The 26,720-nt window shown below is 50.5% G+C and overlaps 15 protein-coding genes across 15 annotated transcripts; 8 read left to right on the top strand and 7 right to left on the bottom strand.

Moving 5' to 3' along the window:
- Positions 1–106: 106 nt before the first annotated feature.
- Positions 107–1,283, top strand: BCR37DRAFT_370255 (uncharacterized protein; the record flags this gene model as incomplete). The annotated part of the gene is made up of 1 exon (XM_040868325.1): positions 107–1,283. The coding sequence occupies one exon, from the start codon at positions 107–109 to the stop codon at positions 1,019–1,021; it is 915 nt and encodes a 304-aa protein (XP_040723630.1). The 3' UTR covers positions 1,022–1,283.
- A 128-nt stretch (positions 1,284–1,411) lies between these two features.
- Positions 1,412–4,729, bottom strand: BCR37DRAFT_350148 (putative ubiquitin-specific processing protease 21; the record flags this gene model as incomplete). Its single annotated transcript, XM_040867982.1, has 4 exons — positions 1,412–4,130; positions 4,169–4,355; positions 4,394–4,569; positions 4,608–4,729. 4 exons carry the CDS (start codon positions 4,727–4,729, stop codon positions 1,412–1,414), a joined length of 3,204 nt encoding a protein of 1,067 aa, XP_040723631.1.
- Positions 4,730–5,470: 741 nt separating this feature from the next.
- BCR37DRAFT_403316 (uncharacterized protein) lies at positions 5,471–7,252 on the bottom strand (the record flags this gene model as incomplete). Its single annotated transcript, XM_040871992.1, has 1 exon — positions 5,471–7,252. The coding sequence occupies one exon, from the start codon at positions 7,250–7,252 to the stop codon at positions 5,471–5,473; it is 1,782 nt and encodes a 593-aa protein (XP_040723632.1).
- A 91-nt stretch (positions 7,253–7,343) lies between these two features.
- Positions 7,344–8,704, bottom strand: BCR37DRAFT_381970 (uncharacterized protein). Its single transcript, XM_040869777.1, has one exon. The coding sequence runs from the start codon at positions 8,604–8,606 to the stop codon at positions 7,410–7,412; it is 1,197 nt and encodes a 398-aa protein (XP_040723633.1). The 5' UTR covers positions 8,607–8,704; the 3' UTR covers positions 7,344–7,409.
- Positions 8,705–9,110: 406 nt separating this feature from the next.
- On the top strand, positions 9,111–10,511 carry BCR37DRAFT_394344 (P-loop containing nucleoside triphosphate hydrolase protein; the record flags this gene model as incomplete). Its single annotated transcript, XM_040871452.1, has 1 exon — positions 9,111–10,511. One exon carries the CDS (start codon positions 9,111–9,113, stop codon positions 10,509–10,511), a length of 1,401 nt encoding a protein of 466 aa, XP_040723634.1.
- Positions 10,512–10,521: 10 nt separating this feature from the next.
- BCR37DRAFT_405259 (WD40-repeat-containing domain protein) lies at positions 10,522–11,731 on the bottom strand (the record flags this gene model as incomplete). The annotated part of the gene is made up of 3 exons (XM_040872077.1): positions 10,522–11,099; positions 11,140–11,640; positions 11,662–11,731. 3 exons carry the CDS (start codon positions 11,729–11,731, stop codon positions 10,750–10,752), a joined length of 921 nt encoding a protein of 306 aa, XP_040723635.1. The 3' UTR covers positions 10,522–10,749.
- Positions 11,732–11,971: 240 nt separating this feature from the next.
- On the top strand, positions 11,972–13,246 carry BCR37DRAFT_394346 (Mu homology domain-containing protein; the record flags this gene model as incomplete). Its single annotated transcript, XM_040871453.1, has 1 exon — positions 11,972–13,246. The coding sequence occupies one exon, from the start codon at positions 11,972–11,974 to the stop codon at positions 13,244–13,246; it is 1,275 nt and encodes a 424-aa protein (XP_040723636.1).
- A 111-nt stretch (positions 13,247–13,357) lies between these two features.
- On the top strand, positions 13,358–15,019 carry BCR37DRAFT_394347 (SRP54-type protein; the record flags this gene model as incomplete). The annotated part of the gene is made up of 3 exons (XM_040871454.1): positions 13,358–14,842; positions 14,889–14,951; positions 14,993–15,019. 3 exons carry the CDS (start codon positions 13,358–13,360, stop codon positions 15,017–15,019), a joined length of 1,575 nt encoding a protein of 524 aa, XP_040723637.1.
- Positions 15,020–15,178: 159 nt separating this feature from the next.
- BCR37DRAFT_381975 (uncharacterized protein) lies at positions 15,179–16,668 on the top strand. The gene has a single exon (XM_040869778.1). It carries the CDS (start codon positions 15,243–15,245, stop codon positions 16,254–16,256), a length of 1,014 nt encoding a protein of 337 aa, XP_040723638.1. The 5' UTR covers positions 15,179–15,242; the 3' UTR covers positions 16,257–16,668.
- Positions 16,669–16,697: 29 nt separating this feature from the next.
- BCR37DRAFT_394349 (translation initiation factor eIF 4e-like domain-containing protein) lies at positions 16,698–17,562 on the bottom strand (the record flags this gene model as incomplete). Its single annotated transcript, XM_040871455.1, has 2 exons — positions 16,698–17,493; positions 17,534–17,562. The coding sequence occupies 2 exons, from the start codon at positions 17,560–17,562 to the stop codon at positions 16,698–16,700; spliced, it is 825 nt and encodes a 274-aa protein (XP_040723639.1).
- Positions 17,563–18,609: 1,047 nt separating this feature from the next.
- BCR37DRAFT_350048 (methylenetetrahydrofolate reductase-domain-containing protein) lies at positions 18,610–20,625 on the bottom strand (the record flags this gene model as incomplete). Its single annotated transcript, XM_040867976.1, has 2 exons — positions 18,610–20,451; positions 20,509–20,625. The coding sequence occupies 2 exons, from the start codon at positions 20,623–20,625 to the stop codon at positions 18,610–18,612; spliced, it is 1,959 nt and encodes a 652-aa protein (XP_040723640.1).
- BCR37DRAFT_381980 (DUF218 domain protein) lies at positions 20,570–22,039 on the top strand. The gene has a single exon (XM_040869779.1). It carries the CDS (start codon positions 20,781–20,783, stop codon positions 21,585–21,587), a length of 807 nt encoding a protein of 268 aa, XP_040723641.1. The 5' UTR covers positions 20,570–20,780; the 3' UTR covers positions 21,588–22,039.
- A 1,317-nt stretch (positions 22,040–23,356) lies between these two features.
- Positions 23,357–24,103, bottom strand: BCR37DRAFT_394353 (uncharacterized protein; the record flags this gene model as incomplete). The annotated part of the gene is made up of 1 exon (XM_040871456.1): positions 23,357–24,103. One exon carries the CDS (start codon positions 24,101–24,103, stop codon positions 23,357–23,359), a length of 747 nt encoding a protein of 248 aa, XP_040723642.1.
- Positions 24,104–24,206: 103 nt separating this feature from the next.
- Positions 24,207–25,811, top strand: BCR37DRAFT_370285 (uncharacterized protein; the record flags this gene model as incomplete). Its single annotated transcript, XM_040868326.1, has 2 exons — positions 24,207–25,506; positions 25,700–25,811. The coding sequence occupies exons 1-2, from the start codon at positions 24,269–24,271 to the stop codon at positions 25,809–25,811; spliced, it is 1,350 nt and encodes a 449-aa protein (XP_040723643.1). The 5' UTR covers positions 24,207–24,268.
- Positions 25,732–26,663, top strand: BCR37DRAFT_101166 (uncharacterized protein). Its single transcript, XM_040865856.1, has one exon. It carries the CDS (start codon positions 25,817–25,819, stop codon positions 26,588–26,590), a length of 774 nt encoding a protein of 257 aa, XP_040723644.1. The 5' UTR covers positions 25,732–25,816; the 3' UTR covers positions 26,591–26,663.
- Positions 26,664–26,720: the final 57 nt, after the last annotated feature.

Raw genomic sequence — 26,720 nt, forward strand, 5'->3', positions numbered from 1 at the left:
TAATACTAAGTCATGATCAATGCCACTGCGCCATCTCGTCGTCGCACTACTTCTATTTGATTCGTGACGTCGTCCACTCTATGCCCAGAAGCTGCCACTTGTCAACATGGCTATCAGAATTGGGTACTTCTATACGCTACAATCGCACATTACTGATGCTAGATATATCCCTGAGCACTTTTTGACTCCGCTGCTACTAGCTCAGAAACATAATCTCTTTACAAAGCGCGGACTTAATGTGCAGCTCGTGCCACAGCCTTCTGGCACTGGACAGCTCATTTCATCGTACAAAGAAGGCAAGATCGATGCTGCTATCGGTCTGACAGAAGGATTTGTCAATGGCCTCGCAAGCAATCCCAACTTGTACTCTCTCATCGGCACTTATGTCTCATCGCCTCTATGCTGGGCCATTTCTGCCGGTGCCAAGAATGATGCTCTCACCAAAGCTACACAGCTCAAGGATCGAAAGATTGGCGTTTCACGCATCGGCTCTGGCAGCTATGTCATGAGCTACGTCTTTGCAGACCAGCAAGGCTGGCTGAAGCCTACGGCAGCACCATTTGACTTCATCAAGCTCGACACATTCAAGGGTTTGAGGGATGGCGTCAATGGCGGTACTGCAGATGCATTCATGTGGGAACGCTTTACGACTAAAAAGTACTATGATTCAGGCGAGATCAAGGAGATTGGGGAGATTTACACACCGTGGCCATCCTGGGTCATCACTGCATCGAGCACATTACTTGAGAGGAAGGCAGAAGTGACTTCCCTGCTCGAAGCCATCAACGAAGGCATTGTTTACTTTCTTGAGCATTACGATGAAGGCATCGAGCACATCCACACCAATCTAGACTACAGTAAAGAAGATGCCGAGGCATGGTTCAAGACTGTAAAGTACCCGAGTGATGTCAAGCTATTGGATGAGGCCATGATCGACGATACCATCAAGACCCTTCGTAAAGCAGGGTTGATGACGGACGATGCGACCATTACAGCTTCAGACATGATCGTAGCTTGCTAGTATGATGGTAGCTATTCTTGTAGGGTTAGTCAGGTGATCTTGTCGTCTGTGAAAATCCTCTCGCTCGAACAAGTTGCACATTGACACAAGATACAGCAGCTCGTCGGGTGCAGAGAGGTCTCAGTCACAGTCATGTTGCTGGCAGCTCTCTTCCTCTGACAGGTGCGTGTTCGGCTCGTTATTACCAAAGTGCCCGGCCACTTCATATGGCCGAGGCATCATGAAAACGTCATAGCCAAGACAAACGGCGTTACCAAGCGAGGGTACGACATGTTTCGCTGTCAATCATTCCATGATTGATTGCCCCCGTCTGACCAACATAGCACGCACTGAAAGGCTGCATTGACAAGTCACTTTGCTACGTAATAATGAATCTCTCTTTGCACAGCTTTAACCAGTAATCTTGATCGCTCGCTCTCCATAGCGACTCGGCTTGACGGTCTTGTCCAAGTGATCCAGACCCAGGACATCGTCAGACATCTTGACAAGATCCCAGAGTTGCTCGTCGTCTTCGAGATACGTTGGCTTAGAGTAGACCGAAGACGGCGAGATGATGGCGCCCTTGATTCTCTTGAAGTCGTCCTCCTTGTATCGTGTCTTGCGGTGCAGCCGGATACGTGCATCTCGCCAGGTCTCTCCTTTCCGCAGCCAAAACACAAAGGGTACGCCGTGCAAGCGTGATGGTTCCTTTTGGAAGTGCATGACACTGACTTGTTTGTCAGTATCATTCTGCTTGGCGTCGTCCTCTGTCAGAACTTCCGCATAGAGAGTCATGTAGTCTTGCAAGCCAAGGACGCTCGCTGCTGGGTCGCTGTGCTTATGATACTTGTTGGTGTGCGCTTCATACAGTCGCAAAGCTTGTGCCTGCTCTGATGGAAGCTGCAGCTTTGCAGCCAACAGATTCACGGCGTCCTCGACATTACTCGTTTTTGGCACCAGAATCTCAACCGGGACTTCTTTGAGTAGGCCTTCAGGCAGGAATGTGATTTTGAGGAGCTTCTTGCTGTCTAGCTCCTTCAAACTTGTTTCAAGCACTTCATACGCGATTGCCATGACTGGGGCTTGGAGGTAGCCAGGCTGCAGCATGTTGTTGAGCGTCATGCTGCTCGGCGCCCTGAAGTGTTGCCGAGGCTGATTGCCAACGCCGACAGCCGACAAGCGAATATGTGTTGGGTCCACCTTGAGATGTTCGCCAATCTTGGAGACTACCTGCTCATAGGTTGACTTTTTGCTCATGGTCAACTCAAACTTCTCCGTGACTTGCTGTTCAGCAGATCGCGGAATCAGTGTCACTGATAGTTTGTTGTGGCAAAAGTCATAGTACTCTGTTGCATGGCTGAAGTTGCCGGCCTTGTGTAATGCCAAGCGGTCTGTCTCCTCCACAACGCGCTGGACAGTGACAATATCGCCATCCACAATCTCTGCTTGTGCAAAAGATACTTTCGGACGAAGTGGTTCAATCATGCCTGGCTTGATTTCTTCAAAGAGTCGCAAACTGCTAGGTTCCTTGTTGATGAGCGGGGCAAGCTTTTCGAGTGCTACTTCAATCTTGTCATTCTTGCTGAGGTGCAAGGTAGTCAAACCAGAAAGTGTCTGTGTATCAACATCGAAATATTTGACAAACAGCATAAATGATGCATTCTCGGGAGTGCCATCCGCCAAGTCTTTGCCAACCTGGTTAACATTAATGATTTCCAAGTACAGCAGCATCTCTTGCCGACGAATAGACATTTCATCGCGCACCTCAATGAGCGGCTTGTCATTGAAGGAAGGACCCAACACTGTATCTGGGCGAATGGTTTTGTTTTGTCTGTTGACCATGACCCAATGTCTGACTTGCTCCACGGCAACGTTGTGTGCTTTTGCGACTTGTGCTTTGTACTCACCATACGTGAGGGTCTTGTACACTTTCGCTTGATCCAGGTCGGCATCCGTCATGTCGACCATATCGAAGCCATCGTGCTTTTTGAAATTTTCCAAGGTCACGGTCTTGATCCAGAGGTAGAGATGCATCTCTTCGCGCTCCTTGCGTCGTCGGGCTTCCTCTACAATTTCCTCTTCAATCCGCGCAGAGACATGTGCAGGGATGTCAGATTCCCCCACTGGGCCTAGAATCTCATCAAGCTTGCTTTCGCGAATGTACACCAGCATGTAGGCGTTCATGAAACGTTTTCCTTGAAGTGGTCGATTGGGCATACGCACAGAAGGTGCCACGACACCGCCAAAGTTTTCATCAAGTACTTCCTTGAGCGTGCAAGGTGTGACGCGGTCATCGTCAAAGCGATACCATTTCCCGTCCTTTTCAGGCTTGAGCAAAGCATAGTAGTGTCCACCGTGCAAATCTCCAGAATGAACAAGAACGCCATGGAGCTTGTAATTCCAGTCGGCCTGTGTATCGGCCGTCTCATCGAGAAATTCCGTAAGATCAATGTCGAGGGGGAATTCATGGCGGTCGTTGATTTTCACCATGGCATCGCGCTCCATGTCGTACTCGAAGCGTTTGAGTTGCAGGTGAAGGACTGGTGGGAAGTCCTGAAAGATGACACCCTTCTTTGCATCTTGCAAGCCAAAGCCTTCAGCAAAGTACTTGTTGTCGCCATCCAGCGTCTCTACTTGAACGTAATCCGCAAAGGATTCTTTGAGATTCTTCATACCCTTGACGTTGAGCTGAATATCCCAGAACTCCTCTTCTCGCGCGGATTCGTAGTCGACATTGACACACTTGATGTAACTCTTCATCTTGCCAACAAACAAACGACTCAGTGCATTTTCAGCGGCAGTCTTCTTCATCTTGCCTTCGAGATTGTCTTGCAGGACGCGGTTGAATTCTTGCACGTCGTGCTGCATGAAAGCGTCCAAGGAACTCCATCCAAAGGACTGTGTGAGTTCAGATGTGGATGCAGCTTCATTGGACTTTTCCATTTGGTAGAATATGCGCTGCAAAGCAAGAGCAATACTATTCTTTGGATCGTCATTCTCTGTTGGAATTTGGTAGACTGCTTTGCGAAAGTAGTTTGTGAAATACAACGACTGCAGGAGGGAGTTCATGTAGCAGGTCGCGCCTTGATTCTTGAGACCAACGTGACCCGTTGCTTTCTTCGAGTCGTAACTGTCGTTAGTGATTGATCTACAATGCAGCACACGTACTTATTGAAGTTGTGCCAGAGGACACCTGTTGGGTCTTTGACAATCTTGACATAGGCCGAAATCATAGTTTCGCCGCCTTCGACAATCGGCCGATCACGATCATCGTGCGGATACGCAAGTTTGCGGAGATCATACAGTCTAGAGAATCCCCAGTCTGCTTCTTCCGGTGTGAATCGATGTGATGCGACTAATGTTAGCTGTGTTTTGCAGAAAAGCTTAACATACCGTGTGCCTGATGAATAGTCGGATCGTTTCTGTTCCAGAGGACGATGCTGAATTGCGCACAGCAGGCCCAGTCTGGGGACTCTTGTCCTTCTACAGGAGATGAGCCATCCATGCACTCCAAGTAGCCTGCGCAGCAGTCTGGAATCGTGTTGCCAGAGGGAAAGAGCAGGATGCGCCTGTTGTTAGCCAAGCAGTACAGATTGCTCATGCATACCATTGGTAGCCGCCACATTCAAAGATTGGACTCAGGGCTCGCTTCTCAAGCGCTCGCCAGTCTTCTATATGCCAATCAAAGGCTTCTGTTGCCAATATCTCGAAATCTTCCAAGGGATGCATGTATTTTTCGGCCATAGCCGCGTCTAAAAAGTCAGCATCTGGGCATCTTGGCCAAGGGAAAGCATACGGTCATCGGCGCTGAGCAGCTTTTCGCTGACAATGGACATGCCGTCACCCGGTGAGTCGGCCTCTTCCGTCTCCGTAGTCGGCGGACTGGTATGACCCATCGAGATCAAGTCTCCATCGAGGGAGGCCGGCCGGGCGCGTCTGTTGGCCTGCGGACTGAATGCGCCAGCGAAATGAGTGAGATTATTGGACTCCATCGACTATGTGGCTTTTGCCTGAGCAAGGAAAGTAGCCTTTCTTTTGCTCTTCTAGATGAGCCCTAGCAATGAGCAAGCCTCGAGATCACAGCAAGCAGCTCGTTCGTCCTGGGTCTCTCGTTGCTTCTTGGTTGTTTCGTCGCGGTCGCCGACGTCAGCGCACACGTGAAAAGAGGCAGTCACAAGTAGTCGATGGGAGACTTGTCTTTACAGCCTATGACAAGATATGGTGCCAACACAACTGATATTGTCACAGTCTGTCAATCCAACACAATTTGTTGCAAGACAGGACAGATGAGACAGCGAGGCAAGTCTGCAGGCTACAATCCTTGGTCTTTGAGGGTACTTGCCCATGACCAGGCCTTGCAGAGAGCAGAACAGCATATTGTCATGTACGCATCAGAGTCAAGTAGATGAAGCCCCAGAGGCGGACAGCTGCATGAGATTCGGGAGAGCATAGCGTGTTGCTCTACCAACCTCATCCGCTGAAGCCAGATCCATCAAACCCCGGAAAGCCAACGAGCAAGAGCGCCTTGAAGTAAGGTCGTCCATGTATACCGTGACACCAGTTCCATAAACTTGTAGTGCGACCATCGATGCATGAACCTGCTTCTATATTGTTCAAAGCACCGCTGCCATCCAGAGCATTGCGAGCCCAGTCTCGAAGAATCTCAATGGCAAGTTCATCCACACCACCAAAGGCTTCGTCCAAGTATCCACTCACAAACGGATCTTTCCCGAGCGAGGGCAGTGCAGCGATCGACGTATACAACGGGGTAAGAATGCGTGGTATCTGTGCGTACTTGTCGATAAAGACGAGTGCATTCGGGACACTCCGGTCCCCCAAATGAATAGCAGAACTGCCCACCCAATGCCCACAAATCCCCTGTGCTTTTGCCAGAATGGAGTGCATGCGACGAGATATCGTAGGACACGCTTGAACTCTGTTCAAACCTTGGCCTGTATCCATGAGACGGTACCGACTCGTTGTTGAGAGCATGTCGGCGTCGACAAGCAAATACAGCTCAAACATATTCTCCATGATCAGACCCCAGAGGATGAGTGTCTGGCTAGCATACTCAAACTGCTGACGATGACTGTGAGTGAGCCTGGAGCCCTGAACACCTGCTCTAATGGCCAAGTTCCGATCGGGCTTGTCGGGTGAGAAGTGGCGAAACAAGAGCTCGCGCATTCTCATGACGGGATCTCTATTCGCACGTAGGTATGCGGATGCGTCGCCAATACTGTACAGACATTGTCGAAGATCCTCTTTGAGCAGATGACCACTGCTGTATTTTCGGCACAAGCTCTCAATCGCCCGTTCCTTTGCTTTGATTTCAGATTGTATCATGGGCCGTGTCTTGTTGTCAGGGACAATTTCCATCGTCGCCGTCAGGATCTGGTCATCTTCAAGTACAGCGAGACCTTCTCGGGCTTGAAGAAAGTTATGCACTGTGAGCACTGGCTTGAACAAGTCAAACCCCAACGTCTCGCTCACTTCCGGAATGAGAGAGTCTTGAATCATGAACATCATCTTACCATACGTCCCGCGCATCCGGTCAGGGTTCATAATCTTATACCGCCGACCAATCTCAAAGATGGTCTTGTATAGTTCCGCATTGACGGTATAGTCTCGGTCATTGATAAGTGCCTGACCGGCTTTGAAGTCTTGTGCAACCATCAGTCCAGATAAGATGGCACAAATCTCCTTCAGCTGAGCCACGATCCGCCGTGACTTGCTGACGTAGGAAATGACATCGATTTTGTCTGTGTACTCGGAAACATTGAGAGCAGCCTCCAGTAATCTGTGTAGCTTCCTCTCCTCAGCCGTCAAGCGCAATGGAATGAAGCGGGCGCGTTGTTTAATACGCTCCGTCTGTTCAGCATCCAGATTCCGCACAGTCAGCTTGGCTTCCATCTCTTCATCTGCTGCAACCGCATGCCCATTGCGCTTGTCCTCTGGTTCAACAGACATTTCAACATCCCGCTTTTCCGGCACATCCTCCTTCAACAGCCTCAATGTATGCTTCCTCCGCTTCCCTGTCCGATGAATGATTGTACTGCATACCTCACAGAAATCCTCCCGACAGTCCTCGCAATGTAGTACCGCTTCTTGATCTCCACACTCGATACAGTTGCCTTCCACGACAACGGTTGAATCATCGTCGGCAGGCCCGTCGTGTGATCTGACAGTCTCACTGCCTGTCTCATCCTCGATAGTATGCCCCTGCTCTGAGCTAAGGATATCCGCGAGGTTCATGGTCCTTGGATGTAGAGTTTGACACGCTTGACGTCTGCGATGACATTTGAAATTTGAAATTTGAAGTTTGAAAATTGAAAATGCAGGGGAAGCCGCTTCAATGGTTGAGGATGAAAATATGAAGAATATGGACATGAATGGGAAGATTGACAGATCATCAGTGTTTCGAGAGATCCAGTGGGCGTGTAGGCAGATCCTTATCGAGCTCAAGGAACGCTGGAGAAGGCAGTGAAAAAGCTCCGCGTCTGCCCTTCTCCGCACAAACCGTGACAGTCTCGATATCAATCGTCTCTGCATCGCTGTCCAGTGCTGTGCTGTGACGAGAGAGGTGCTTGCTCGCCCGCTTCAGCACAGTCGACAAGCTAATGCGTGCCGTCCAGCCAATATCCTCCTGTGAAACCATGGCCATCTTGTGAGTGATCGCCCGTTCGAGGATCAATTTGTTGAGAAAAACGACTGGGTGTACAAGAATGAAGAGAAAGCTATTCTTCGGATACCACATGCTGGCCAGCAGCAGCAGATCGCAGAGAATAGACAGACCAATAATCTTGATGTTGTACGTGATGAGCTTGCCATACTTGCTCAAACCAACATCTACCAGTTTCGACTTGACAGTCACCAGGAATAAGACATTGAGTGCAACGTCGAGCAGAAGGTAGCCAATCTTTTCCGCACGAGGCAACCAAAAGGCAACCGGATCGTTCGGTCGTCGCCACTTGGCAGCGGGCCATAGGGCAAGCATGGTGATATTGATGCTCCCAATCAAGACTGCAATCGAGATACGCAGGACCCATGGATTCGCAAGGCCAAGCACACAGATGCGAAAGGGTACAATCTGGAAGTAGATTTGTGCTTGCAGGCTCCATAGCACAACAAAGGCGACAGTGACGCTGTACCCTGCAAACAACTGGCCCATCTGGTAGATCCAACTAACGAGTGCCAAAGCTGCCGACACCACGAGCAGGGCGATGCAGAGGTAGACAAAGTGGCTGAGTCGGCCTTTGACGCAGATTCGAAAAACGACAAGTGTAATCAAGGCAATACACCATCCAACGAGTAGAGAGGAGATATTTTCGTCAACGAATCTTTGCGAAAGTCCTGCACCAGAGCCGAGCGACATGGTGCGATTGAAAACCATAAAGGTAGCGGCCAGAGTCTTCTTGATACTTGTAACAAGGAGCAAGGCCTGACCATCACAGATTGACAAGGCTCGACCTCCGCTGTTACAGGTTGTGCCGATTGTATCTGAGCAGCACAGCGCTAAGCCATCACGCACGGGTCCGAGCTCTAGATGGTGCACCAAGCGTCCATACGTCTTGCACGGAATAGAGACCCGATTGGCAAGCGTGAACATCAAGAGGACATTGCGCCCTTTGTACACAAGCAGTCATTAAGGATTACCAAGCTCAGCTGCAGAAGGCCTTTCAGGCCTCATGTCGAGCAATGTGTCGTTGCAACTCTGCTTGGCTGAACTCTGCGCAGAGATTTTCGCCCAGACACCACGCGTACGCTCAGCTCCGCAGAATCCAGTCAGTCAAGGTGTCATCGCCTTGTGAGTCGTAAGCTCTTGCTGATCAGAAATTAGCTCTTGCTCTCAAGCTCTATCTTCTCTATGTTCATAGGCAGCACTTGGCTTTGTGCCACTTGCAGACATGCTTCAATATTCGTTGCCTCCGCGCGGCCATACGCTACACAAGCACGATCAGCGCTATCCGCCAAGCCAGGCTTCCAAAGACTCTCCAAGAACGTAGCTCAATCTTCCCTGCCAAATAAGTACGGTAAAAATACGTCAAAAACGCCGAAAAGCCTTTCTCCGCGGGAGGCACCCGAGCGGCATCTTAAAATATCGCATGGTCGTATGTCCAAGACCAATACGTCCGTCTTATCCGACATTCCACTCCATCAACGCACAGCTGCAAAAGGTCAAGCGAATGCTGCAACAAGTCCGAGTTTTAGTGCCCTGAGGCTGTCTGCAGCACTGACACAGGGCATCATGGCCGGGCCCTTGTCAGATCTGGAATATGCTTCGCCAAGTGACATTCAGGCTCTGGCAATTCCTAAGCTTGTAGCAGGATGCTCTACAGGTGCAGAGAAGCAAGCCTTCTTGCTAGCTGCCGAGACTGGATCTGGCAAGACGCTCGCCTACCTGGCCCCAATCCTGCACCACCTGAAAAAGCATGAAGCAGAACGAGGCGAGGGTTTTGTGCGTGCGCCAGGACATCCGGGCTGTGTCATCGTTGTGCCGAGTATTGAATTGGTCAAGCAAGTGGGCGGCGTGGTCAAAGCGCTTTCTCATCACGTCAAGTTCTCGGCAACGACATTGCTACCAAGCTTTAGCTTTCGACGCGCCAAGAATGCGGTGCTCGTTCATCCTGTCGATGTCCTCGTCACTATGCCAAGTCAGCTGAGTAACTTGCTGGCTGAAGGAATCGTCAAGCTCGACACGACGCGCTTTGTTGTAGTGGACGAAGCAGACACGCTCTTTGACATTTCTTTCGAGGACACCATGGAAACCATCATCAAGCACGTCAAGAGATCTGTGCAACATCTCGTTCTCTGCTCAGCAACTATTCCGCGCTCCCTCGACTCATTTCTACGCAAGCATTACCCAGATATCGAGCGACTCGTGTCCTCCAAGATTCATGCTATTCCACGACGCGTGGCCATGAAGTTTGTGGACATTGAAAAAGAATTCAAGGGCAACAAAGACCGAGCCGCTCACCAAATCTTGCGTGACCTGGCACAAGACGGAACTGAGCCTGGCAAAGTCAAGAAAGTCATCTTGTTTGTCAATAAGCGAGAGACGATTGCGCCAGTGGCTACGTATCTCAGAGAGCGCAATATTGATTGCTTGGAGTTCTCCAAAGACTCACCGGACCGCGGTGCTGCCATCAACCAATTCTTGTCGACTGAGGAAAACGTTATCGCTTCTCCGGCAGAGCAAGATTCCAGCGAAACTGATGTTGCAGATGAAGCCCAACCGCTTGAAGAAGCGGTCACCGCCTCGGCACCAGACAAGAACTCTCTCAAAGTTCTCATCACCACAGACCTTGCCTCGCGCGGTATCGACACGATTGCCGTCAAGAATGTCGTGTTGTACGATGTTCCTTATTCCACGATCGATTTCATCCATCGCGTCGGCCGAACTGGTCGTGCAGGCCGCCGAGGACGTGCTTTTGTCCTCGTCAACAAGGAAACAGGCAATCAATGGATCAAAGATGTCAAAAGGATGGTCATCAATGGTATGCCCCTCATCTAGTCAATACAGACCTTTCCCCCTCAATTTTCTCTCGTGACGACCCTTGTTACGCGCTGGCATTCAACCAACCTCTTGAGCACCTCGGTGCAAATCCTACAGGATGGTCGGTTTACTAGCCAGCGCAGATCAATTTGCCTCGTAGGTAGGCTGTATGCGGAACCGCTTCGGCGCAGATGCATTCAGTCAATGTTGCATGCTTGTCTGATATGACTTGCAGGTAGTACCAGCGAGGCGACAATCATACTGTCCACATGGTTATCTCGCCATCACTACCACTTGACACCATCTGTGCTGCTTTTGGGTGATGCGCAAGACCGAGCACGACTTTGCCATTATGGCATGGTAGTTGCTTGAACTTTACACCGGTGCTCGTTTCCCATGCCCAAATGTGTCCATCTTCACTGCCGCTCAGAACACTACGCTCGTCATACCCGAAACACGCTGGGACGCGATATCTTTGACAGGTATGACCTTGCATTTGTTGGAGCAGCCCTCCATTGTTGCGGTCAAATAGGCGGATCTTCGAGTCGAGCGTTGAAACAAGCATCAGTTCTCCGTCTTGCGAGAGTTCGATACTGTTGATGGGTTCTACTGTTAGCTCTTCTTTAGGCAGGGAGCGTGTGCATACGTGCCAGGACATCTGTACTGAGCTGCCCCTGTCTCAAGTCGTACGTGCGGATTTTGCCATCGAGTGAGCCAGTTACCACTGTGTGCTCATACGCACAAACAGCTGACACACTGTCCTTTGCCTCTTGTAGTACCTGAATGGGTGCCTGCGACTGGCTGCGTGTATCCCATAGTCGGACAGTGGCATCAAAAGAGCCGCTCACAAGGACAGTGCCCTCAGCTGCAAAGCAAACTGCATTGAGTCGCTGATAGTGACCGGCATACCGCCGAATCGTCACACCTGTTCGTACATCCCAATAAAACAACAATTTGTCGCCGCCACAGCTCGCAAATTGGCTGCTGTCTGCATTGATGGCGACATCGGCAACCTCATAGCCATGGGCTTCAAAGGTCTTGACATGCAGCCCATTTTGACTGTTCCATAAATGAATTTTACGATCATTGCCAGCAGACATAAAGTAAGCTCCCGAGTGGTTGTAGCGGACGACATTGACTGGCTTGGCTAGCTGCTGGAGTTTTGCACCAGGAACGTCACTCGGATGCAGAATATGCCCGATTTTGGCGGGTATTTCGAGAGCATGGCTATTGTTCATTGTAGTAGCAGCGTATATGAAGCATTCTGGGCTTTCTACGAGCACGACAGGTAGTAACAAGAGCAGGGCCCGTGTCAGAAGTGTCGTTGCGAGGTCAAATTTGAATTTCGCCTTGAACGCGACCACGACGACAAAACAAGAGGAACAAGGACGGGTCTACTGTTCTCTGGAAGGCATTAGCAAGGCGGGCCTGAATAAACAAGGTGCAGAAGAAGACAAGGAAGGATCTGAGCGTTTGTCATGGCGTCGTCGCTCTTCATCCTCGACTTGAAGGGCAAGACGTTGCTCTGTCGCAACTACCGCGGCGATATTCCCATGTCGGCCGTGGAGAAGTTCATGCCGCTCATGAATGACTTGGAGGAGGAAGGCAAGACCTCGCCTGTCTTTACAGATGCAGGCATCAACTACCTCTACATCAAGCACAACAACTTGTACCTCCTTGCATTGACGCGACGCAATTCGAATGCATTTGAGATCTTGCAATTCCTGCATAAAGTAGTGCAGGTGCTCACAGAGTATTTCAAGGAGCTTGAGGAAGAGTCTATTCGGGACAATTTTGTGGTGATCTACGAGCTGCTCGACGAAATGATGGACTTTGGCCATCCGCAAACAACGGAGACCAAGATCCTGCAAGAGTATATTACACAGGAATCACACAGGCTCGAAGTACAAGCACGTCCGCCGATCGCAGTAACAAACGCTGTCAGCTGGCGTTCGGAGGGAATTCGTTACCGCAAAAATGAAGTCTTCCTGGATGTAGTGGAGTCTGTCAATCTCATGGTCTCAAGCACAGGCAATGTTGTACGGTCAGAGATTCTCGGCGCAGTCAAGATGAAGTGCTTTCTATCTGGTATGCCAGAACTACGACTTGGCCTAAACGACAAGGTCATGTTTGAATCTACTGGCCGGACATCACGCGGCAAGTCGATCGAAATGGAGGATGTCAAGTTCCACCAGTGCGTTCGACTCTCCCGTTTTGAGAACGACCGTACCATCTCCTTCATTCCACCGGATGGCGAATTCGAGCTCATGTCGTATCGCCTGTCTTCTGCCGTCAAGCCGCTCATTTGGGTGGAAACCATCCAGGAATCACACAGCGGCAGCCGCATATCTTACATGATCAAAGCGAAAGCACAATTCAAACGTCGCTCAACGGCAAACAACGTCGAGATTCTCATTCCTGTTCCAGACGATGCTGACTCGCCGCGCTTCAGAACGAGCATCGGAACGGTTCACTATGCACCAGAGAGATCTGCCATTGTATGGACCATCAAGCAGTTTGGCGGTGGTCGTGAATTCTTAATGCGTGCAGAGCTAGGCCTGCCCAGTGTCCGCTCAGAATCCCAGGAGACGGTGAAGCGGCCGGTCGAGGTCAAGTTTGAGATTCCATACTTTACGACAAGTGGCATCCAGGTACGATACCTCAAGATTATTGAGAGCAAGCTCAACTATCCTGCTCTGCCGTGGGTCAGGTACATTACACAAAACGGAGAATGCTTCTTTAGACTTTCATAGAGGAAACGTGACTGTCTCTTTTGCCTCTACAACCACGAAAGCGAACTTGACTCCATCAAGTTGATCCTTAGATTGAGCCTGCGCGGCTAGAAAGACGAAGCGCACGCTAGGATGGTCTTGGGACAGCTGGGCGATCGCATCAACAATGCTCTGTCTGAATTTGGCCGCTCTAATGTGATTGATGACAAGGCATTTGACGACATGCTCAAGCAGATTTGCGCGGCCCTCCTTGAATCCGACGTCAATGTCAAGCTTGTGCAGGGACTACGCAAGTCCATCAAGTCGGCCGTTAACTTGAAGGATATACCGACGTCGCAAGGCAAGAAGAAGGCGATTCAAAAGGCGGTGTTTGATGAATTGTGCGCACTTGTCGACTCCAAGACGGAGCCGTATAAGCCCAAGAAGGGGAAACCAAATGTCATCATGTTTGTTGGACTGCAAGGATCAGGCAAGACCACTAGCTGTACAAAGCTCGCGCTGCACTATCAACGACGCGGATATAATGCCTGTATGGTGTGTGCGGATACGTTCCGTGCGGGTGCCTTTGATCAATTGAAGCAGAATGCTACCAAGGCGCGTATTCCATTCTATGGGTCCTACACAGAGCCTGACCCCGTCAAGATTGCAAAGCAAGGCGTGGACAAATTCAAGAAGGAGAAGTTTGAAATCATTATCGTGGATACCTCTGGTCGGCATCGCCAAGAGAAGGAATTGTTCAAGGAAATGGTAGATATTGGTGATGCAGTACAACCTGATCAGACAATCATGGTACTGGACGCGAGTATCGGTCAAGCTGCTGAAGCACAGGCAAAGGCATTCAAGGATGCCTCAAACTTTGGTTCCATCATCATTACAAAGATGGACGGTGACGCAAAAGGTGGTGGTGCACTGTCTGCTGTTGCGGCCACCAGCACGCCCATCTCTTTCATTGGTGTGGGCGAGCATATGTATGACCTCGAGCGATTCGCGCCGCAGTCGTTTGTCTCGAAATTGCTCGGCATGGGCGACATTGCAGGTCTCTTGGAACACGTCAAGACGGTCGGTGCTGGATCCAACAAGGAGACCATGAAGCACATTGAAGAAGGCAAGTTCACCGTGCGTGATTTGCGAGACCAACTCGGCAACCTCATGAAAATGGGGCCGCTCTCCAAAGTGGCAGGCATGATTCCTGGCATGTCAGGGTTGATGCAAGGTATGGGCGATGATGAAGACAGTGGCAAACGATTGAAGCGACTGCTGTACATCATGGACAGTATGACAGAAAAGGAACTCGACTCGGATGGTAAGATGTTTGAGGAACAACCGGAGCGCATGACGCGTGTTGCTCGAGGTTCTGGAACGAGTGTGCGCGAGGTGGAGGAACTCCTCTCCCAGCAAAAGATGTTTGCCGGCATGGTTGGCAAGATTGGTGGTGCGAATGGTCTTGCTGCGAGAATGGGTGGTGGCGCACCTGGAGCGGGCGGTGCAGGCAGAGGCACACATGCAAGCACACTGCAACAGAAGCGAATCATGGAGCGTATGCAGCAGATGGGTATGGGCGGCGGTGGCCCTGGAGGTGCTGGCGGCATGCCAGACATGTCACAGCTCATGTCGATGGTGAGTCCAAGAATTGGCTCTTTGCTGGATGATGCTAACCTGGTAGATGGGAGGACTTGGTGGTGGTGCGGGCGGAGGCGGTAACCCCATGGCTGGCATGATGGACATGGTACGTTCAATTCTATATATGAGGATTCGACTAACCAGCAGATGAAAGGCCTTATGGGCGGGCAGTAGACAGTGCTTCACTTCCTGACTCTTCTCTCACCCTGTAGAATACTTCGTCGACTCTATACTCCTCTCCCCTGCTCCTCCACACCTGTAGGCCTCTGTAGCAACCTGAACTTGTCCGAGTTGTCCCCTTGAATCCTCAAATTTCAAATTTGGCGACGACGACTAAACACGACCAAATACATGCACCTTTAGAAGCGTGTAGGAGGACCAGCAGCGCAGGGCCCCAATGCTCACTGTCTTTTTGACTTTATGCATCCTTACACCTTACCTCCTCTACGTCTTTCTCGCCCGCTACCTAGCTCTCTCCGACCGCAGGAGGAAATCGCCCATCGTCCACACCAATGAGCTCGCAAGCAGTCTAGTCCTTGGCACAGCACTGTTCTATGTCGGCGGGTACGACGAATCATTCGACCTGTTTGTCCTTCCAGCGACCACGCATCTCGCTGTAGTAGGCTACTCTCTTCTTGCAGAGTTTGAGGATCTACACTATTCCCTCCCACAGATCAAGTCCTGGCCATGGACGATGCGCCTTGTTGCGGGCGGCGCAGTCTTGCTCGTGTTGCTATTCAGTATCCTGCATGTCCACTATGCCATCACTCTCTGGGGTTTTCGTATTGCGCTTGGTGGGTACTTGGCGACGTTTTTAATCTTACCGTGCTTGACGGGTCTTCTCTGCTACGCACTCGTCCGGAATGAGCGAGATAGCGGTATTGTGGGTGATGTCGAGGTAGAACTCTCATCAACAGCGCGGGCTTTACTCAACAGGCCGCGTACCGATACAGGAGCGAGTACAAGCGCATCCTCATCGCGTCAAGATAGAAGCAAGAGACAAGCAGCAAACAGTCGTCAGGCCAGCAAGGTGGATGGCGACGAAGAAGAGAGCGTGGCAATGCTACCTAGTGCTGCTCAGGAAGAAGACGAAGATGCATTGGATGCACTTGACAGATTTGATGAGACGTCCTCACTGCGAAACGTACCGCCTGTGCCGCTTGAACACGACATCAGGCCGCATACGGGTATCTTAACGACGCCTGCTGCAGTTACAACGCTTGGTCTTGGTCGGACCAAGCTACGCTTTCACCTTCACCATTACCAGATTTTTGCGTATCTCGCATTATTCACGCGATTTGCTACGTTTTGGAGTAGAACGGCAGCTGGACTTGCGTTGGGAAGTATGATCCACGGTCTGGCTGCGTATGGTATGGATTCGCTCTTTGCGTATGAGGACGATCTTGGTTGATGGAGTCATTCTTTGCACCCACGCTCTTTGCCAGGACCAATGCTGTCAATGGCCCTGCTACACAATGCCTGCCGCCATTGACCTGCAACAAGCCTTGCCTGACTGTAAGCTTATGCGCCTAACCTTCAACATGCATCTATCGCATGAATTGACAAGCTCAGACTCCAGAGACGATCGAATGCAAGTGGACGACAACCTCGAACGAGACACGCATGGGCCCAACAAGCTGCAATAGCATCGATGGCCGACACTACTTGGGCGAGTTTCGCAGTTGATGAAGTTCAGGTAGAGGAAAGCTACTATAGCACCGGACACTAAACCGTTGAAGCCCTTATTGCCAATTTCTGATCAGAAATATATCGGAGCCATAGCCACGTTAGCTATAAGCCTTTGTAGCAGGATGGCATTAGAGCGATACCGATAAGACTGGCAATACTAGCTTTATACCTTGCCAAGACGATCAGAATGCTGAACATACTCGAAATTCACGTCTGGCCCAAGCTCAAGCACCTCCCTCAACACCGACCGTATCCTGAGCGTTGCAAAGCCATCGCCACTCGTACGATTCCACACACTGAGGACATCTTCATGCTGCCGCATACTGATCACTGCACCACACAGCTCATCCGGTGCAGCACCTTCTGATAAGGGTCCATGAAACTGATCCCCAATGATGGCCAAGATGAGCGTTTCCCAAAGACGCGCCGCAATGCCCTTACGTAGACGAATTTGCCATTTCCCACCACAGATATTCGCTGGGTCTTCATAGGTTGGCTTGATGCCAGCTCTGAATAAATGAAGGTCACTAACGGATGCTAGTTCATCCAGTGGTTTGAGCCGCACGTAGAGGGCCCAAAAGTCTTCGATCGAGGAAAAGGCACCGATCCGCTTCATGGCAAGATCGTAGTCTTTAATTTTACTGCCAGGTGAGCGATGCATGTACCAAATACACCAAGGCGCTCGCAAGGGATGTAGACCACTTGTTATTGCACCGCCCAAGGAAGCCACTGACCCACCGAGGCCAAAGCCGCTCTGTTCAACGGATGGCGAGTGAACAGGCGACCCAGTGGTTCCTTGGCCTTGTGAGGCAAACGAGGCTGGAAGGCCAGAGAAGGACTTTTCCCTGTTCATCTGCCGGATGCGTGAGAGACTATTGCTATGCGCATGTTGCGCTGTTGAGGGTGCTGATGCAGCTGTACTTGCAAGTGTGTCGCGAGATTGCGAAGCGGGCTTCGCACTGCATGTTAGCGTATCCGCATAGACATAGGAAGGCATACAAAGGACCGCCTTTGTTCCAGGCGCTCATCGGAGCAAGATTGAAATTGGAAAGAAGAGCTCCGAATTGTAAAAGATGCTGAACAGAATGTTTGTGCTAGATGAAGGAAAGAAAAGAGACGAAGCAATGCAATGAGATGTCGATGAGGAAGGTGCGAGACAGCGGCCTAGCTCAGGCCGGAGAGAATGTGTGGTTGAAAATGCGGAGTGTGGTGAAATAGATGGTCAAAGTGGCCTAGCGACGGGCCTTCCTCTTGCGGCGACTTGAATTTGATGCTGAGCAGTCTTCTTGATCTCCTGGTAGCTGCTATGTGTGCTGACACTCTGTAATTTGCTGTGGATGCGGGTGAAGTAGCTGTCGTTGCTGGTGCATCTTCGCCGTCTCTGCTGGATTCCCATCTGACAGGACACGTGCTGCCAACGACACTTTTTCTTCTTTTTTGCTTTTGAGCTTTTGATCTCCTCTTATTCTACCATCTGTTCATTGCATTGAGAGGCTTGCAGGGATGCATTCCATTGAATGGCTCATCAGTGATGCTGCAGAGATAATCTGGTAGCAAGGCTTGAGGTGCACTCGTTCACGCTGGCTATGGATGCCACCTTGCTCAATTTCACATCAAGCTCTTGCTCCTACTGCCACTGCCACTGCTTATGCTCCTGCTTCTATTGCCCGTCTTTTGTCAGCCTCGAATCTCATCGAGTGTCTGCTTCACAACGGTTGGACCCATCAAGTCTAGCATAGATTGACCTGCCACTGCAAAGCTAGGCAAGGGGAAGAATTAAAACCATCGAATCGTCGCTCTTGTCTGCCTTTGACGAGGTAGATGCATGGCATTTGATGACCAATTTACTTCCATATTTCAAGATATCGTCAGCCCTGTAGCTACAACGAGCCGAGCTGAATAGACTGATCCTGTTGTGCCGATGGGAACATCCTTTCTCGCATTGGCTCCGACCTACACGAAGCGATGGCTATGAAGACATCTTTGGTAAGACGATGCCACCCGCAGCTATCCAAAGGAAGCTTCAAGCAGTGGCGGCCATGACGCTTTCAAAAGGCAAATCTGAGCCTCTCATATCATTCCTGTGGCAGACTTGCCTCAAGCATCAATCGCCAGAGTGCCTCTTCATCCTTGAAATCGTGATGCACCAAAGACACCAACCACACACGTTCCATGACACCCCTCAATAAACGCGCACTTTGTGATGCCGGCTCAAACAAGCGCTCCCATTCCGCCCATAGCGCAAACGCTTCGTCCTTCCACGCCTTGAATGACACCTCTTCGATAATAGTCGGTTGCACAATCTCCTTCCCTGGAAAGATTCCCCACGTCACTGCATTACAGTCACCAGAATCCTTCATACTCGTCTCGAATCGACCCATGCGCGTGCCAGCGTAATACGAAACCATTGGATCGCCTTTGATGCTGTCCCGTAATCGTCGCCATGCAGATTCCGTCATGAAGCATTCAACAAAGGATTTCTGAAAGATGTGGCCACCAGCAGGACCCCAGCCAAACGCAGGATGTGACGAAGGCGCACAATGAACAGCAGGCTGAGATCCAACAGTCCACAGTCCACGCGTATTGAGAGCAACCAAATGATCCTTGATATACGCTGTTTCTGCAGAAACAGGCCCGTTCGACCAAGGCGTTGCGTCAATTTCACCATTCAAGTGTCGTGTAAAGACCCGCGTGATATCATCTGCAGTCTTTGGTTCACCCCAGAGCTGAAGGGCTTTGGTGCGATGCACACCCAAAGACACGCCCCAGCCGTCAATTTCTCCATATGCAGGCGACCGTGAATCACCAAACCGTCCGTTCGGGAATTCGTCCCAAGTCGCTTCACGAGCTTGTGTGCCGTGACCCTCAGACGTACTGACGGCTTCTTCCTCAAGTGATTGTGCATCCACATCGTGCGTATCTTGGCCATTAACGTTAGTTGGATTTGTCAACATATCGATGCGTGCCATTTGGTCAACAATCTTGTCTGCTGCAGGTCTGTGGCGCCCGTCTGTACCGTTCTGTACAATGGAAGGCCGCAAGGGGACACGCACACCGACAGGCGATGTCTCTCTGGACGCTTTACGAAAGAGTCCGCCATGTTTGAGGATCAAGGCCACAGATTTCTCCAAGTTGAGAGTACAGAAATGTGCTCCACGTACAGCACCACCCGTCTTGTGTCTGAGGCTGTGAATCATGTCAATGGCAACTTGAACACCAACAGACTTGACTGCTTCATCGTCTCCCTTGACTTGCTCGACAGCATCGTGTATAGCTGGAGGGATAGCAGCATGGGATAGAGCAGTCATGCGCATGAGAGTCTGGTAAGACTGTATCGGCATAATGGCAGGAATCAACGGTACTCTTGCAAGCATACCCCCTTCATACTCACTCAGGAGCTTTTGAAACTTGAGAAAAGCATCAACATCATAGAAGAGTTGCGTGAGGATAAAGTCTGCCCCAGCTTGTACTTTTGCAGCAAGGAAAGGGAGTTCTGACGCGGGATCCATGTGTTCTGGGTGTGTGTTATCGGCATGGCCCTCCGGATATGCAGCAACACCAATACAAAACCAGTCCCCATATTGCTTTCGAATGTATCTGACCAAATCGACCGCATACACGAAATCACCTTCGTTGGGCGTCCAATATTCTTGACCACGCGGCGGATCCCCCCTCAGCGCCAATATATTGCGGATGCCATTGGCCTTGGCTTCCTCCAGTGCTCGATCAAGAATGTGCGAGTCCATATTGGTACACGTCAAGTGGAGACAAGTCGTAAGACCATGCTGCCGCTCACACGCTTTCGCAAGCTCGAGTGATTTATCGGCCGTTGAGCCGCCTGTACCCCATGTCACTGTCACGAACAAGGGCTCAAGCTTCGTCATTCTCGCTATCCGCGCGTGCAAATTCTCCAGACCCTAGCAAGCATTAGCATCGGTCATCCTGTCAGGGGAGGTTTTGCTAGATTGGCATACCATGTCTGTTTTTGGTGGGAAAAACTCGAAGGAGTAGAAGGGAGCATCCTTATCTAGCTCCTCTAGCTTGTCTGTGATACGACGGCCCGTAGTCCTCGCTGGGCCTGTCGCCACCATCACTCAATTGCGCGTCTTTGTGGTGTTGCGGTCATTGTGCATGTCAAGCGCACGCAGCAACCTCAACGGCCATTCAAGGTGACAACTTTACTGACAAGGTCGAATATTGGGGAGCAGGCTAGGCAGAAGGCGTACTGCGCAGCTGTATCTGCAGAATGAACAGCTCAGATGTCACAGATATAAACACCCTCGCTCGCTTCGTCAGCAATGACATGACAGATACTAGCTTCAATCTCTCAGAGACCGGCTCAGCCGACTGCCTCGTTCTTTGCGGCTCCGCTATTCTACACTGTGCAGAGTCTGTCTTTCGAGCTGTTCAATCGAGACAAGTAGCAAAGACCCTTGTCATCTGTGGAGGTATTGGTCATTCCACCATTCTATTGTATGATGCAGTGGCTGCCCATCCCCAATACAAAGCCTTGTCTGCAGAGATTAGAGGTATGCCCGAGTCGCAAATCTTGCATCGCATAGGTCGAGACTTCTTCCAGCTCGACGAGTATGCTGCAAAGCATGCTATACGAGTCATTGTTGAAGACAAGTCTACGAATTGTGGTGCTAATGCAATTGAGACGAAAAAGGTGCTGGATGCCGCAGGCGTCGCCACGCCATCTTCGCTGGTCATTGTGCAAGATCCAACCATGTCTCTTCGAACCAAAGCATCTTTCGAAAAGACATATGCGGGCATTGCTATGCCGGTATGCAAGACTTGCCCTAGCTTCGTGCCACAGGTCAAGCTGGAAGGCACTCAAGTCGTGTTTGACAATCCACCGGACGAGCATCTCTGGTCCATGCCTCGTTTCATTGACCTTCTCATTGGGGAAATTCCGCGTCTTCGCAATGACTCGAATGGATACGGGCCTTCTGGCAAAGGATTCATTGTTCAAATTGACATTCCTGATGAGGTCGAAGCTGCTTGGGCCAGGCTCACGAAGAAGGTCGAGGCTGGACGGTCAACTATGTGAAATGCAGCCTGCGTAGTCTCAAAAAATCAGAACACCAAACATCAAGCTCTATTGACATTCACTTGGCTTTCTACAGCAGACCGTGATTGCAAATACGCATACGCACTACAGTTGCAAGCAAACATCAGAATCAATGCTTACGCGTGGACTCGTAGAGGTACTCATTGGAAGTCTATTTCACTGCTCGCATACCAATCCGAGTCAATACATTGTTGCTCCCTGGCATTGCATCTGCGACAGACAATTTGACATTCTTTCCTGCCACGTCGACTGGGGTAGCTCCGAGCAATTCGCCAGTGGTATTCTTACCGTAGAACGTAAATGAGCCCAAGGAGAAGTCGGTGCCGTTTTCAGCAGTATACCATGGAACATGCTCGAAGAGCGGCGTATGCATCATGTCTGCACTTTCGATCACGTCGCTCGTCCTGACTTTGACGCTGAAAAACTGTATGTCATTGGCCGGCGTAAGTCCGGGATGCCCATCTTCCCTGATCATGCCCATACTCCAACTAAATGTGTCAGCCCCAGTATTTCTTGAAAATGTCACCCTACAAGCTCATGTTTCCAATAGCGGACTTTACGCGCGACTTGTAGGTCCGGTCAAGGATTACCGATTGAGTCATGTATTTGTTCTTCCCGTTGTACTTTGTGATCGACTTGAGCGAATCCGAAACCCCATCCCAGGGGAAAGCAGTCGTCGTCTTAATGAATCCATGAATAGCTGACGAAGAGTGGACACACCTTGTCATTAGCCATGCAGCAAATGAATGCCTTGACCTTACCAATGCTCAGGAGAAATATTCTCGCATGGGGCCTTGTATTTTTGTGACCAGGTAATTCGCGTGTAGAGACCTGCCTTAAGGCCATCAGGATGTCTGCCCGTAGGGTCTGGATCCTCGCGAGCCACGCCAAGGAAGATATTCAAGGTACCAGGCCCTTTTGGTGGTGCTCCCAAACGAAAGACTGTCTCGACTCTCGACAAGCGAACCTTGGATGTTCGATCTGTATCGAACCACATGATTTCGGGATTCGTATCGGGAGCAGGTGCCTGCCATGCTTTCTGCACAGGTGTCTTTGGCAGTGGAGGCAATTTGTTCAGACCTTCCTTTGATGTGGTGGCAACTGGGAACAAGACCGCCAGGACAATCAACCGTATTAGTGCTTGCGTTGACATGGTGTGCCTGTTCGCGAGCTCATCGCGGAGCAAAGGGCCTCTTATCCTTTCATGATGTGCATATCAGGGGTAAAGTTCGCACCGGCTGATCAGTTGGGGTTGAGGGATCATCCAGGTCGTATCCATCAAGGCCTTCCACCACGTGGCTCGTAATATACGATTGGAATCGTCGGCAACGTTATGTATAGTTGATCCTTGAAATAGAGCTCGTCACAATCGCCTTCACAATCGGCTGACAATTTCTAGCGCCCTCAAGTCAGTTGTTACGCTCAAACTGTCGAGAATGGCTGTGGTACTTAATACTCAAGCTGAAAACCAATGGACTCGGCTTGAATTGGGCAAATTTGCGATCGGCCTAATTTGATCAATTTGGTTGATCTTGCTCAGGGGTATCGCTGCCGAGTGGTGTGTGTCGACTCCTGAGAAAGCGTGATTCGTGACCTATCGGTTCAGATATCATCGAAGCGATAAGGCTTACGGCGAAAGACTTTGAAGCATAAAGAAGTATCGCATGAGACAACTCAGGCCGCAGATGGTGGCGAGATAAGAGATGAAAAGAACAGGGTCTGACAACCGGTCCACGAATGACTTTTCTTTAGACAGGTAGATCCCCATCCAGAAAGTAAGGCGGTTGTCCTTCATCAAACGTGTCTACCCAAGCCAGTTCAATTTCTGCCCACTCGACGACATTTCGCCATGCAGGATAAAGCGCACAAGCTAACAGCACAATCCCTTGCCCCTCTGCGAGATGCTCGAATGGTTTCTCCCCAATGGCAAAAGTAACCTCGTATTCCTCAAACTGACGCGAGGCATGCCGATTATGTTGAATATCAAGACGCTGCACAGGCGGGGGTTGTAGCCGCTCGGCAGTCATATTTTCTGTCACTGCTGCTTCAAACCAGGTGTGGGAGTGCTCGAATGTGCCATGAAACTGCGCAGGCTCGCCAGAGAAGCCTTGATCGTGGGACGAGAAGCGGAAGGTGATGCTGCGCAGACTACTCACTCCATAAGAAGACAGTCTCGGTGTTCTTGCGACGACTGTGTAATTCGTATGCTGCAAGATGCTGCAGGAAGGAAGGCGAGCGGTTACATAGCGAGTATACAGGCCAGCTTCATCCAAGATGCGCAAGATAATCTCTGGCGGCACTTCAGGAAGCGCTTTAGCAAGAGCATGGAAGTAGCGGCGAGGAGCTTTATGAAGACCAGGAGCAAGCTTGACAGGTTCATCTGGTACTTTGGTCTCTTCTTGATCTGCTGTCTCATGCGCAGCTTGCAGGAAGGGCAAGACGCGCTGCATAGAGTACGGCAGCAGTCTGCGCACACCTTCTACGATTTGCTCCATTGCTTAGCAGCCAGATACACCCAGGCCCAGTACCAGGCCTCAAGTAACTTGGTTGTAGATTGAGTTGCTGAAATTGGATGACGTCGCAGAATTGATGCGACGACGACGACTTTGACCAGAGACAACAAGGCGGCCTGAGGGACAGAGAGCAGGGGCCTTGTCAGGATGGGATCGCGTTACGATGCACCTGCCATGAGTAGAACAAACTCTACTTCATCTATCGATTATGACCCCATGCTCGACGATATCATCCGTGAAGAAATGGAAGACCAAACACCAGGCTTCTTCGACTTGCTGGATAGCATCGGCAATTTCGCTCCAAGCTTTGAAAACATCAACAAGAAGATTGGCGATCGTAGCCGGCGACTACGCGCTGAACTGGCGACGCGCGCTAAAGGTGTTGAGCCGCTACAAGGAAAAGTCAACAAGGAGTTTGATCGCGTCAAGGCGCGCTTCAACAGACAGCTCGACCGAGCGGCATCGCGTTGGGATTCCAAGAATGCCGCCAAGGCGCGTGAAAAGGTTGCCTTTGTCTTTGGCGTTGGCAATGTCTTCTTGACGGGGTTCCTACTAGGTGGTTACCCAGAGCTCGTGCATGTTTTGTACACGATCCAGGTGGTCACTTGGCTGCCATGGCGGTACTACACGTACCACAAACGTGGCATGCACTACTTCATTGCAGATCTCTGCTATTGGGTCAATCTACTCACTGTGCTCTATCTGTGGGTCTTCCCAAAATCTGAGCATCTCCTGGCGGCTTGCTTCTACCTCTCATTCGGCTCACTAGCATGGGCCATCATTGCCTGGCGGAATTCACTCGTGTTTCACTCAGTCGACAAGATTACCAGCTTGTTCATCCACATCTTTCCGCCAGCAGTCATGCAGAGCATCATTCACATTGTACCACGATCGTATGCGCATGAACGGTTTCCAGCAACACAACGTATCATGACAACACCTTACAGTGAAGCACTGCTGAGTTCTGCAGCAGCGTACATTGTCTGGCAAACACTCTACTATGTCTTTATTCAAGTGCGACGACAAGAGAAGATCAAAGCAGGTCGTCCAACATCATTCACTTGGCTCCTCAAATCCTACTCCAAGTCTTGGATTGGCAAGCAAGTCCTGAAATTGCCTGAGCCGCTGCAACCTTTCGCTTTCATGGGCATTCAATTTGCGTATGCCATTGTCACGATGCTGCCGTGTCCCATCTGGCTACACTATCGCCTTGCGGCCGTCATCTTTCTTTCGTCAGTCTTTTCATGGAGTATTTGGAATGGCGCAAACTACTACGCTCGTATTTCTGCGGCGCGTGATAACTTCAAGGAGGAGATTGAATTGTTGCGGGCAGAGATTGCGAATATGGAGCAAGGGTCGGTGAGTTCTCCGGGAACGCCTGCAGCGTTGCCTATGAGCCAGTTCATCAGTGATTTCGACTTGACGCAGTTGAATACGGAAACCAATGCTGGAGAGGCAGGCCATGGACTTGCACGCAGGGGGAGTTTGGGGAAGAAGGTCACGTTGGATATGGAGCCGACTGTGATTGACGACTTGGACAAGAAGGCGATGTAGCAGGCTGCATTCGTAGACCTCTAGACCCCCGGGCCCTCTCTTTGGGCCTCCTTCTGAGCTGTTCCTGAGCTCTTCTCTTGACTCTTTCCCTCAAAATTTCAAATTTCACCGACAACGAGACAAAGCACCGACTTGAAGACCATGTCGCTCGCTCAGGCCTCATCGGGCCAAGCCAAGCAAGTCCTTCAGACCCTTCTCAAAGCATCTCCAGCCATAGCCCGCCCGAAACAACATCAAAAACCAAGTACCGCCCATTTCACAAAACTCCTCTCAACAGATCCATCCACCACCGAGATTGAAGCAGCGCTACGTCGGTATACACAAGCTGCTCAACCTCTCACGGAGCGGAACTTGAGTGCATTGGCGCGGCATACGTGCTTTTCAAAACAATCGCCAGAGACGCTACGAAAATGGCTAGAACAACCGGTTCAATTTGGTGCCGTGCAGCCCATCAAACCTGTTGCTAGAGAACTCGTTCGCAGTACAGCTGCACAAGTGGTGAGGACAAAAAAGGGCTTGCAGGAGGTTTGGCGCGTCTTGGCCGTTTTGGCGATGCGGGAACCGACTGTTGCGCAGGATTTGGTGGTGCTTGGTACGACGTTATGGGCGCTCAATCAAGTAAATGCACCACAGGAAGAGTTGAAGGAACTAGCAGAGCAGATTGCTGCGCAGTACAGGGCGAATAAGCAATTGACTGACATCAAGGCTGAAGAAATGGATACAGCAGCCGCTTGGCGTTGTCAGCTAGATTACACGCCATTGTCTAAAGTACTGACCAAAGTGGACTCCTTTGGACTTTCTGTCGAAGTGGAAGGGATGCTGAAGAAGCTGCAAAAGACACTGGATCAAGAGATGGGTGTTTGGCGTAGTATCAATGGCAGCATTGGTCGACGTTGGGAGGACTATCTCGCATAAACGACTCTTCAGCACAAGACCTTGTCCATTTGACGCAGTAGAAGGACTAGCTATAGAAGAAGAGACCCAAGACCAAGACGACCCTGTTGATCATTAAATGCAAAAGAACAGGAGCAAATTGAGAAGGAAA

The sequence above is a fragment of the Protomyces lactucae-debilis genome (assembly GCF_002105105.1).
Source record: "Protomyces lactucae-debilis strain 12-1054 chromosome Unknown BCR37scaffold_16, whole genome shotgun sequence".
Classification (NCBI taxonomy): Eukaryota; Fungi; Ascomycota; class Taphrinomycetes; order Taphrinales; family Protomycetaceae; genus Protomyces; species Protomyces lactucae-debilis.